Here is a 12,273-nt window from a genome sequence, read left to right on the forward strand (position 1 = left end):
GAGAGAGAGAGAGAGAAAGAGAGAGAGAGAAAGAGAGAGAGAGAGAGAGAGAGAGAGAGAGAGAGAGCGAGAGAGAGAGAGAGAGAGCAAGAGAGAGAGGGAGAGAGAGAGAGAGAGAGAGAGTGTAGCATTACTGGGTTTACACGCTAACTGCATCGGTCTCGTCACGTCATCGTCGCCGTCAAGGAATGGAATCCGGCTCATCTCTCAATTTCTATTCGCCGGCAGATCGCCACTGACACGCCGTCATTGGTTGTCAAGTTCGCGTCCCCGCTAAACAAGCTCTCACCTCGCCGCCACTGCCGCACCCATATAATCTCCGAGCGCGAAAATCTTTGTCGGTTTTTCGCACGCACGCGAAAAAGAAAAGTCAGGGGTGGGGGGAATTTTCGAGATGGCGGTTTACGTTGTCGATCAAAGTGGTCGGCGGGGTGGCGGTGAGAGAGAGGTTGCTTAATGGCGGCGCAGTGTGCTGCTTGCATGGACAGCACACGTAGCGGCGACGAGAGCAGAGAGAGAGGAGACAGGGATGCCTGGACAGGGGTTGGACGCCGTTCGTCCGGTTTTTTCGTTTTCGATTTCGCTCGTTACTTGCATCGTATAAGTCTTGCGTCGTATAAGTTCTGCGTCGGTCGTTGTTTTGTTTGTCGCGTCGTCGCAGCATTGCCGCCCGCGCTCCTGATGCCTACGTCTAACATGTCGATGAAATGATCTACCTCTCGCACACACCTGTCCCCCCCCCCCTACACGATTTTATCCATGATCTGGTAAAACCTCTCCCTGTTTAAAACAGTGATTTCATTCACGTCCGCGATTCATCTGTCTGGTCACTGCCGCCAAAACATTCGATTTTCCCAGTGATATTCCTACCACCAAAACACACGGCTCTTGCATCGAACACGTGCGTTCCCTCCACAAAAACACCTGCCCTCGTCCGTCAAACACATTAGTGTCAGGATTTATCCACGAGGTCTGTCACTAAAATGCCATTCCCTCTAAAACCTGTTAACACAGTCACGAAATAATTTATCCAGGACATTCCTTTGCCCAAAACACCTGTCACCTACGTGAAACACATTTGTGTGAAGATTTCTCCACGACATTCCTTCCAGCAAAACACCTATTCTCTACTTGAAACACATTTGTGAGAATGATTTCTCCATGATATTCGTTCCAGCCCAAACACCCACCCACTGCATCGAACACTCATGATGAGTTCATTGAGGGACATTTTCTCCTGGTACGTTCCCATTGTCAAAATTTCAAAACACCTCTCCCCTTTCGCCGATCACGTTTGTGAGGTCCTCGCCAGTAAAACACCTTCCCCGATACACTGAACACGTTCGTGAGACGATATCTCCAGACTGGTATGTTTCCATTGCCAAAACACCTTCCCCACCCTCTACTAAACACGTTCGTGAGACGATTCCTCCAGAACATACCCGCTACACAAACTCCCTCCCTCCCTCCCTCCCACGTGGAACACGTTCACTCGCGTCCGCCGCCTTCGTCCCGCGACCTCCCGTCTCCGGCCAATCGTGCGGCGGCGGCATCCGAGCAGCGTTGCTCCCGTTCGCCCGCTTAACAACCGTTTTCACTTCAGGTCAAGTTTGAACCGTTTGTCAGTCCATATTACTTTGGCGAGGAACGCATAAGTAGGCGGTATGACGAAGACGAAGAGGTGGTCGGGGACCCGTCCAAGAAGCAATCGACGTTTGTCGGAGTGAAGAATTTCTTGGAGGGAGAGATGAACGGTAGTTTGCGAGGCTATAGGTGGCATCACACGTCACTGCCGCGCCTATTTCTTCTTCTGTTCGTTCTCCGTCTCCGCTCCGCACCCCCCCGCGCCTCCGTTCCGTCGCTGGCAAGCCTCGAGACTCGACCGGCGTCACGCGCACTTGTTTCTTGGCTAAGCCGCAAGTCCCTCCCCCGCCCCGCCTGTCCTGGTGGATCCCGTCTGCCGTTTTATTTCCGGACTTATTGATTTCTTCTCTTCTCATTTTATGTGCACACTAGACACGCACTTCTGGTTCTAACGTTCCACTTCACCCGTTTCCCCTTTCGATTCCGCAGCACCCTTTTCCCGTCCGATTCTGGCGCCTCTCCCCTCTTTCCTTTCCGTCACCTCTTTGTCCGAAAATGGGTTTCTCTGCTGCGTGCATAACACATCTAGAAGGCAGTGTCGTGCCATCGTAGTAGATGGCGAGACTGCGTAGCAACGATCGTGCATCCAGATTTTGCTTGCTTAGCTCGGCTCGGTGCCATGGCCACCACGTAGAACCCCCGTGCGCGCACATCGTTCGATTCAGTCGCGCAATCGTTACGAACTTTCGAGGGGCGAATCGAAACCATAAAATTGTCTAGCAACAACATTTAATCCCCTGCTTCCGGTGGGTGACCTGCACAGCGTTTTTTACGACGCGTCGCGGGCTAGTCAGCCGTGGCGTCGACAATTCCAACCTGCGTCACGCTCTCCGCTGATTTACGATTCGTCCGCTCTGACGTTATAAGCCCCCTTACATTTCTCGGTGGCTTTCGCGCGCCAAGAAGGGATTAGAAGCCAAATCGAAAATTGGATTTGCAAAGGGGGGGGGGTCTGTGCGTTGTGGCGATTGCTCGCTCGCTCGCGCGAGATTGAATGACGGAAAATCCCCCCAGGGGTAGGGCAGGCGCGTCGCGACGAATGAAATCTGGATGCACCTGATCGGAAGTTAAGGTTAACGAATAGAGTCGAGTCCTTGCTAGCGGTCGCCTTTTTTTTAAGAGTAGTTGCGTTCACATGCGACGGTCGTCGAGCTATATTTTAAGCGATATTTAAGCGATAGTTAGGCGATATTTCGATGATTTCGTTCCTCAGGCCGGACGAACGCCGGCGTTTCACAGTTTTGTCTGTCTCGGTTTTTGGCTGTTCGCTTGTCCGCTCGCGCGCGCGGCGGTCGAAAATTTATCGCTCAATGTCCCGGAGCAGACGTGGCGCCACCTAGCGGGGGAGCCCCGAAGGGACCTGCAAAGAAGTGGGGGACTCCTGGAGCCGGGGGTCAGATGCAGCCGGTAGGGGGGTAGAGAGAGAAGAGAGAGAGAGAGCAGAAGTGCGTGCACCCGACCACGGCTGCGACCATCACGACCGTCTCCCCGACCCCTATTGCTGCGTGAAGGTCACCCAAAGACTTGCCGAAGAAAGCCAAAAGCGGCCTGACAGCGGGGGCAGACAACGTCCCGAGCTAGGGGGAGGGGTGGTGGAGGGGTGGCCCCCCCGTTTTGGCAACGTCAGTTTAGCAGGCTGGAGACCGTATCAGGAGACGTCATTCCCACCTTGGCCGGAGGATCTGGAGCGAAGAGACCATCATCGATACTCACCTTCTTTCTACCTTAATATCTCCTAGCTCGGGGGAGGGGGTGGATTGGGGAGGAACTGGTGGGACAGAGGATGCATGGGTGGGGTAGGAGGGGATCGAGAGTGGGGGAGGGAGGGGGAGCGCGGGATGGAGTTGGTGGAGAGAGCGGAGGAGAATGGTGGATGAAGAGCAGTTCTGTGGAGTGGGACTGAGTAGGGTGGTGGGTGGGGGTCAATTAGAGAAGGGGAGGAGGTAGACGGGCAGGGGAGCCTCCGAGAGAGGTCCAGGGGAAGGGGAGGGAGAGAGGGGACTCCGAGGGGGGAGAGGGAGGCCTCACCCGGTGACAGGGACAGCAGGCAAGCCTGCACGCACTGTCCCTCCCACACCTCGTTGCAACCGGGTCGACTGAGAGTATACTAATTAGTCTATACTAATTACTATAGCACTAGCTCGACCTGGTTGGTGTGCGTTTACAGTTCTATTTGCTCGTGCGCGCATGTGCTGTGCCAACACTTTCCACACTTGTCACATCATAGATTCTAACCCACGGCAAACGCCATATACTGCTCGTTACTGCTCCTTACTGTACCAGTATATTACTGTACCATAATACTGCTCCTTACTGTACCAGTAAACCCTGATCTCTCCTTACTGTATCAGTAAACACAGTAAACCCACGCAGGTCCGTGTGTCACATCCGTACATCTGTAGCCGCTCTCCCGACAACTACTGTCGATGTTCCAGCGTCGCAGGGAGTCGGACGCGACAGGAGGACTCCTGCGGGAACCGATGAGCGAAAAACGTACTCCTCCTTTCGTCGGTCTCTCCCTGATTCTCCTCTCGCCTCGGCCTCTTTCTTCCCCCCGGCTCTGCTTTCTTGGATTCTCCTTTTCTCCAAGACCCTTTTTTAAGTCCCCCTGCTTCCCCCTCCCTACGATAACCGCCTCTCCTTCTCTCTCTGGCTGCTCCATCCCATCTCCCCTTCCTCATCTCTCCCCCTGACCTTCTCCGATCCCTCTCATTCAGGGCTCCTCCTCTTCCCCCCCCCCTGCCTCTCTAGCGCTGCGCACGAGCCAATAGCAACTGTCGAGCGTGCGGTTGCCGCAGCGACGCCCGCCGGCCACGCCCCCTGCCGCCGCCGCGAGCTCGTCGTCACCGGCGCCCCCTGGCGTTCTCGCTCTTGCAGAGACGAGCAAGGCGGTGTTCGTGAAGGACATGGCGTACGCCGTCGTTCAGCGCGGCGACTACGACGAGCTGTTGCCGGAGGGCTACGTGCACACGTTCCAGATCCGACACCCGGCGCGTGCGATCGCATCAATGCACAAGGCCTCGACGGACATCGCCCACACGGGTGAGTTTCAGTGTAAATAATACACGGGAGCGATGAGCGATTCGCTCTTCAAACCTCCGAAATCGCTCCTGTAACATTTTCCCTCAGACTTGAAAAAGAGATTCCATGAGAAAAAGAGTAATTTTTCCCTGGACCGTAGACAGAATTTTAGACAATTTTGTTCAGGTGGCGATAGCGAGGTTTCAGAGGCTACGACTGGAGTAGGACTGCCCATCGTAGTTCTATCATAGACAGTGACGGTGATTTCTTGGACAGTGACCATGATTCTCTCTCTCTCTCTCATCTCGCTCTCACATCTCTCTCTCTCTTCTCTGCCACGCACGCAGGATGGGACCATTTCGATGAGTCCGAAGTCGGATACAAGGAGCTGAGCATGCTGTTTGATCACGTCACGAAGGAGCTCGGACAGGAAGCCATCGTCATCGACAGCGAAGACCTCGTCCGCAATCCAGGTCAGTCGCCGCGGCAACCGCAAACATACGTGGAGTGAATCCAAGATGGCGTTATTTCGGCCGTCCGTACACGTTCGAGCGTTTTTTCTGTTCTTACGATGGAAATGTTTTCTGTTCCGTATCTATTCTGTTGTGGCGACAGAACTGTCGGTCCCCGATTTTGAAGAATCTCTACGATGTATGTAGTAATCCATAGTGAAATCCACAAAAAGTAGTCAGTCCTGTTCAAAAGTTACCGGTCCCAGAGTATTGGGACGAACGGAGTGCATTTTCCAGCACTGGAATTGTATCGAGTCGTTCATGCATTCCAGTATTTCATGCCGACGAATCTTCGAGGTATTGATTCCGGAATTGATTCCTGCAATGTCCCAGAATTTCGCGACGGTATCCATTCTAGCGTCTTTCGCGACGTTTCGCAAAATGGTCTGACGGAATTCGATTCTAGGCCCTCCGCGTCTCGCGTGGTTTTTCGAATCGTCTCTCTCTACATCTGCCTTAGCATTTCCTCTCTCTCTCTCACTCTCCTCTCTCGCTTTTTTCTCTCTTTCCTCTCTCTAGAATCTAGATCTCTCCTCTCTCTCCACATCCTACCTCAGCGTTATCTTCCTCTCTCTCTCTCCCCCTCTCTCTTTCTCTCTCCACATCTACCTCATCGTTATCTTCCTCTCTCTCTCTTGTAGAGTCGATACTGCAGCAGTACTGCAAGCTGACGGGCCTCACGTACGTTGACACGATGCTAGACTGGTCCGACTGCCCGGTCGACGAGTCCGTCTTCGGAGCCTGGTTGCCGTGGGTTACGGGCGTGCTCAAGTCGACACGGTTCCACCCGCCGTCGGGCCGCAAGGACTTCGACGTCGCCTCGCTGCCGGAGCCCATCCAGGCGTGCATCGAGGACTGCATGCCCTACTACAACAACCTGCACGCCAAGCGCATCCGGCCATAGACGGGCGCCCGCCGCTCAACTCTTCCCCCGTTTTTCTCCCCGCGCGCGCGCGCGCGACTCTCCGTTTTTTTTTGCTGTTGCGGTCGTCTTTTTTTCGAAAGGCGGCCGTGACGGTGCGATGATGCTAGTACCTCGTGACCACTACCACGCTCTATCTCTCTTTCTACGTCTCTCTCCGTCTCTCTCCATCGCGGCGTAGAATCCGGAAAGATCAGATCGAAGAAGATGACGGCATTTAAGAAACCGATGTGTGTTTACCGTCCCCCCCCCCCCGCGTCCGTTTTTTTCTCTTTCGTCTTTTGTTTCCCCCGTTTTGTAGATGTGTATTTCCCTTTGTAGTTATTTTGTCTCCACCCCCATCGTTCGTCTTGGGAGGTATAAGGCTCAGGTATGTTCTGTGTGTTCCCGAAAAATTGCACTGCAGTGGTTAACCATGAATCGTAACGTGAGTGTAGGTGTGTGTGCGTCTACGTCCGGGACTGTCCTGGTCTAAACTTCGTAACCTCATTCACCTGGTACACGCATCGTGTACTGTTCCGGTCCATGCACACACGTTAGGATTCCCAGGCAACCTGGAGAATGATCTAACGTGGTGTTTGGTCCTGGAAAGTCCTTTAGAATAGAAACAAACGTCTCGTCTTATCTAAGAAGCAGTAAAAAAGTGCTTTGGAAAAGTTTTTTCTCGCTAATCTTTGATTGGACAGCGTGAGGCACAGGTATTATATTCGGTTAAAATAGGTTATTGTATACGGTTAAAATCGGTTATTGTATTCGGCCAAAATCGGTTATTGTATTTGGCTAAAATCGGTTATTGTATTTGGCTAAAATCGGTTATTGTATTTGGCTAAAATCGGTTATTGTATTTGGCTAAAAGCGGCTATTGTATTTGGCTAAAATCGGTTATTGTATTTGGCTAAAATCGGTTACCGTATTAGACTAAAATCGGTTACCGTATCTGGCTAAAATGTGCCAATCACGGGAAAAGGACATTTCAAGTCCCGGTAACAATGGTTTTTCCCTGTTGGGTGTACAAAACACGATGTATATATATATGTGTGTGTATGTCATAGGGGTGTCGTTGATTCGCGGGGCACCAGAATTCGAAGCCGCAAAGTAACGCATCCCACGTGCTCTCGCGGCGGTGCTACGGACGGAGAGACAGACCCACCCTCGCGACGTACGCCACGTTTTTCTGTTTTTGCATCTAGAGTTAGAATATCGTCCCGGGAGGACGGGGAAAACCCCGTCTCCGTAGTAACTTTGCACTTGTAACTAACATTCCTTTTTTCGTAGCGGCTGTTCAACCCGAGAAACAATACGATCGCGCACGTGGTCAAGTAAAGAGACGCAGCTGGTTGTAACGCACGTACGATATGTCTCTGCCTTGTCAGCTATCCAATAACTAACATAACATGGCTACATAGTGTGATAGTAATGACGTAGTATTGTTTGATCGACCAGTATGTGAGAGGGCTATACTGACCTAGCGCGTACCGTACCTGGTGGCGCCATCTAGCGACGGAATTTTCGTTAACGTGTAAATATGGCTATCACTGCTGTTTACCCCAAGAACCAACTTGGACAATCTTTCAGCTCTACGATGATTGAATTCAGAGTGTGCGCGAGACGCGCTGCGCTGATTGGTAATTTCCACAAAAATCAAGTCTGTTACGTGAAAAAATAAATACCATCAAAGTATAATTATACTGTCTTGAGTTTTTCATTCAAAATGTTCAGATTTCTGTAGCCATACACCAATTGCAGTTTTTAATTTTCTACATAGAATTTCAAAGCATGATGCACATCCACCAAACAAATTCAAACGTTTCTAGTTTGGATTTTAAGTAGTTAGAAATATAAAACCGAAATGATTTTGATCACGTTTTGTGTCGTGATTATTTTTGTCCAAAAGCGTTGCTACCCTGCACCAGCAGTTCATCGGCGGACTTCCGGCCGGACTAGCACAAATTTTCAGGCCGTATCACGTAGAACAGATAGCGTGTCCGCGGGAGTTGCTTACTCAGCAAATTCTAATGTATGCTTCGCATTTGCTTATCGATTCGTCGCTGTCAGTTACATATTTGAATAGGTTTCTACGCAGAAGGGCTTTCTATCCAAAAACCGTGAAATTTTTCTGCATCTTACGATGCTCACGATTTACTAACTTATATCGTAAAATAATCGCCTAGTCATCATTACAGATCCATTGTGATGCTAGTTCACGTAACGAATATACCAGATAACGTAGGATTAACTAATTAGGGGGTGGATTTAAAAGTACAAGTGAATTCAAAGAACTGCGCCAACACCCAATATCAGGCTTGACATGACTAACAGGGAATAAATCAAAATACTCAGAACGCTAGCCTCTTTTTAAAGGTCGTTCTCTATTTTCTCTTGAAGCATTAAATGCTTTTAATTGGGCACACGCTGAAGCAATTTTAACTAGATGACACTGGTTCAATTTCATATAATTGTCTGCTAACTTTGAGACGGCTTTCGTAAAAACACTGCGACCAGGAGTACACGTGTTCTCTTGCATCCTGCTGCGGCCAAGGGAAATTGAAAACACACAGAATGGCTCGTATAATGGGCATAATAGCTAAACTGTCTGCACGCTCTCATTGCAAGGAATGCGGGCCCGTAGATGTACTGACGTCATACGATCAATCCAAGAGCACATAAATCCTGCATAGCATAAAACTAGGGTTTATGTCCCCTGATGTGACACGTAGTCAAAGTGGGGTAAAAACTCCTGACACCGACGCTCTCAAACGAATCCTTAGGCATTAACCAAGCAACAGCACTGAAATATTACCACCCGGTGTTCGTTGAAACACACTGCAGCGCGCTGCTACACTATACTATGCTTGCAGGAAAACTGCAAAACAACGTTCGTCTACGAACTGACCCAATGCTTCGGCAAGTCACTGCTAAAGAGAAATCTTTTATCTGCATGCTAGATTTAAATTTTTTTAAATCACAGTACTACCCCCCCCCCATACGCGCACACAGGTGAGTGCAGACACATGCATTCGCACTACCACACGCACGTCAGCGTACAGTAAACTTAAAACACTGTCCCAATCCCCGGGTTTCCCAACCACAGAACATCGCGTGCACACAGCTAACCACCTAGTCACACCTGTATATGAGGGCCGCTCACGGGAATTGCCGATAGTGGCCTTTATACAGGGGTATCCGCTCCATGGATGTGGCCGGACTGTATAACTGTCACTCAAGGGAAATGTCACGAGTGTCCTTTATAGACAGGTATGAATAATAGATGGGCAGACAGGTAAGCAGGCAGGCAGGCAGGGAGGGAGGCAGGCAGGCAGGCAGGGAGGGAGGCAGGTAGGCAGGGAGGGAGGCAGGCAGGCAGGGAGGCAGGCAGGTAGGGAGGGAGGGAGGCAGGCAGGCAGGGAGGGAGACAGGTAGGCAGGCAGGGAAGCAGGCAGATAGGGAGGGAGGGAGCTCAGGGAGGGAGGCAGGCAGGCAGGGAGGGAGGCAGGCAGGCAGGCAAGGAGGGAGGCAGTCAGGGAAGAAGGCAAACAGGCAGACAGGAAGGGAGACAGGGAGGGAGGCAGACTGGCACTGTAGGGAGAGTGTAGCAAGCGACAAACATTGGACGGCATAGAATTTGTTAAGTGGGTTAATGTCCCCGGTAACACTAACCACTATACAGATACTCCCACAGGCAGACAGGAAGAAACACATCTAAATCGCTGTGGCTATATGCCCGGCAGCCGTCAGATATATGCCGGCTGCTGGGCATATAGCCACTCTGTATCTGAATAGGCTGGCAGGAAGGTACACAGACACAGAGTGAGGTAGGTGGGCAGCCAAACACCAGCCTGATCGACCACCAACCGACACTAATACATCTCATATCTCCGTTAACTTTACCCTTGCATAGAGCTAACGTCACAAGTTGATACAATAACGTAACCCAACGAACATGTGTAGAATAGGTGATGGCCTACGCTAGCATATAATGATAGGCCTGTAATGCCTATATATGTAAGTTGTAACCGTAAGATTACATCACTAGTATTACTCAGGATGATGCAATTCTGGTACTAGGGTTAAATGAAGGTGATGCATGATGCGGTAAACAATTCCCACAGTCACTGTTACATCACCGCGGGCGCAACTGGCGTTAATAACATTATAAGTTACTATTCACTGCAAATAAAAGTGTCAAAGTGATATATGACGTGTTGACGAATGACGTATCCGACACTTAGTGACGCTGAGAGGGTCTATGCCCCCCAGGGTACTATCCTTATCGGAGGGTACCCTGGGTAGGGTTCGATAGTACCCTGGGGGACATAGACCCTGTGAGCATTGCTGAGAGGGTCTATGTCCCCCAGTGTACTGCCGGACAGTACCCTGGGGGACATAGACCCTGTGAGCATTGCTGAGAGGGTCTATGTCCCCCAGTGTACTGCCGGACAGTACCCTGGGGGACATAGACCCTGTGAGCATGAACCTTAGTAATAGTGACTTACTTCAAGAGTAGCAAAGTCCTTATTGAATGTTTCCCAGTCTTCCTTGATGTCGGTATACAAGTTCAAAGTCGGTTCGGTCGCCATCGGAACAGATAGTGCTAGACCATGAACAGTAACTGAAACTCTCACTTTTCTCCTGATAAGATGCTGATCAGCGCTCTCAATCAGAAGACCTACGGTAGAGTACACAGTACATGCTAACTAGGCCTAGATGCTAAAATAACATGAACACATTGCAAACAAAATCTCAATTCAATAGACTGGTACCCGTTCGTCACCTTCACTCCGGCATATATCTTTCGCTACACTGATGTACGCTACGTGTAGCGTGTGAAACTGTCGACCGGGTACCAGTCTACTGATTCAATCGCGACAGCAGCGCCCCTTGCGTAGCTGACGGTAAAAGCCGAAACGTTTTGAATGGTGTCCCGTTTATCAAAATTCTCAGCGTATTGGTCTATTTCATAAAAATCAGGGGTAAATAATCTCAAGGAGATATACTTCGTTAGAACGTGAGATTAATTACCCCCTAACAAAATGATGAAAATTTATACCGCACAGATATCATATATACACTAGCTATTACCCGTCCTCCAGACGGGTTCGAGTGGGGTCTGACTGCCATTTATCTCTCGCTTTTATTTGAGGATGTATTTACAGTAAACGAAACATACTGATATTTAGACTCCGTACCCATCGGTACTGAGTCATATGACTCGAGTCATATACCAATATTTGTTTAAAAAAAAATTGTATCTAAATATATATAAAATCTGAAATTTTACCTTAAAATGACATTCAATTTAAAAAGAAGAAGAAGGAAATGGGGTGATTTCATAGTACAATTTCACTTATTTATATATATTTTTAAATAGCATTCTGGTTAGAAGCATCAATAATAAGTCAAATTCTTTTAAAAAAAGCAAAATGCATTGAGTAGTTTTGAAGATATATATTTTTGAAAGTCAGTGGACGGCGGCGGGCAGGGTTACACCTCCCGTTGTCAAATATTTGAACACACGCGCGCACACACACATCACACACACGCGCGCACGCACGCACACACCGCATTCACAGACACACGGCCATGCGCACGCACAATCACACGCACACCCACGCACACACTTACCACATTTACACACACACGGGCGCGCACATACATACACACACGCACACGCACACGCGCATGCACATGCACACACACGCATACATACTGACTCCGGGATGAGATTTTTCGGCGGATCGGCGGATTTGACAGTCGCAGAGGTCAATTTTGTGAAACGTCAAATTCGTTGAGAAAATTGGGGGGGGGGAAGAATGTAAAAATTGAAATTATACCTTGAAGTCCTTGAACAGTACCTGACAGTAGACTGACAACAAAGTCAACAGCGGGTGTTACAGATAGCCAGCGTGTACCGCGCCTGTCGCTGTAGTGCGGACGATGTACGTCCGTCATGAAAAGCAGCGGTGCCGATTGATGTACGGGCGATCGATTGTTGCATGTCTACGGCGCGAAGCGATGCCGTATGTGGAGCATGTTTATGACTGCGTAGGACGGTAGGAGTGACGGGCGCCTGGGAGGGGAGAGCGAAAGTAAAACGAAAACCGGTAGCTTCTTCGTCCTATCGTTTCATCCTATGAGGGATTGATAGTTATTAAGGATGCGGACTCCTATTTCTAT

General features: G+C 49.9%; 1 protein-coding gene across 1 annotated transcript in view; it reads left to right on the forward strand.

Annotated features, from left to right (window-relative positions):
• The window catches only part of LOC106811124, a 12,080-nt gene extending 4,297 nt beyond the window's left edge, over positions 1 to 7,783 (forward strand). Inside the window, exons 2-5 of the mRNA XM_014814663.1 lie at positions 1,604 to 1,754; positions 4,522 to 4,686; positions 5,013 to 5,138; positions 5,819 to 7,783. Of these exons, the coding sequence (XP_014670149.1) occupies positions 1,604 to 1,754; positions 4,522 to 4,686; positions 5,013 to 5,138; positions 5,819 to 6,081 (705 nt within the window). The 3' untranslated portion in view covers positions 6,082 to 7,783. The remainder of the gene's footprint in view (positions 1 to 1,603; positions 1,755 to 4,521; positions 4,687 to 5,012; positions 5,139 to 5,818) is intronic.
• Positions 7,784 to 12,273: the final 4,490 nt, after the last annotated feature.

Source organism: Priapulus caudatus, unplaced genomic scaffold (assembly GCF_000485595.1).
Source record: "Priapulus caudatus unplaced genomic scaffold, Priapulus_caudatus-5.0.1 Scaffold506, whole genome shotgun sequence".
Taxonomy (NCBI): Eukaryota; Metazoa; Priapulida; class Priapulimorpha; order Priapulimorphida; family Priapulidae; genus Priapulus; species Priapulus caudatus.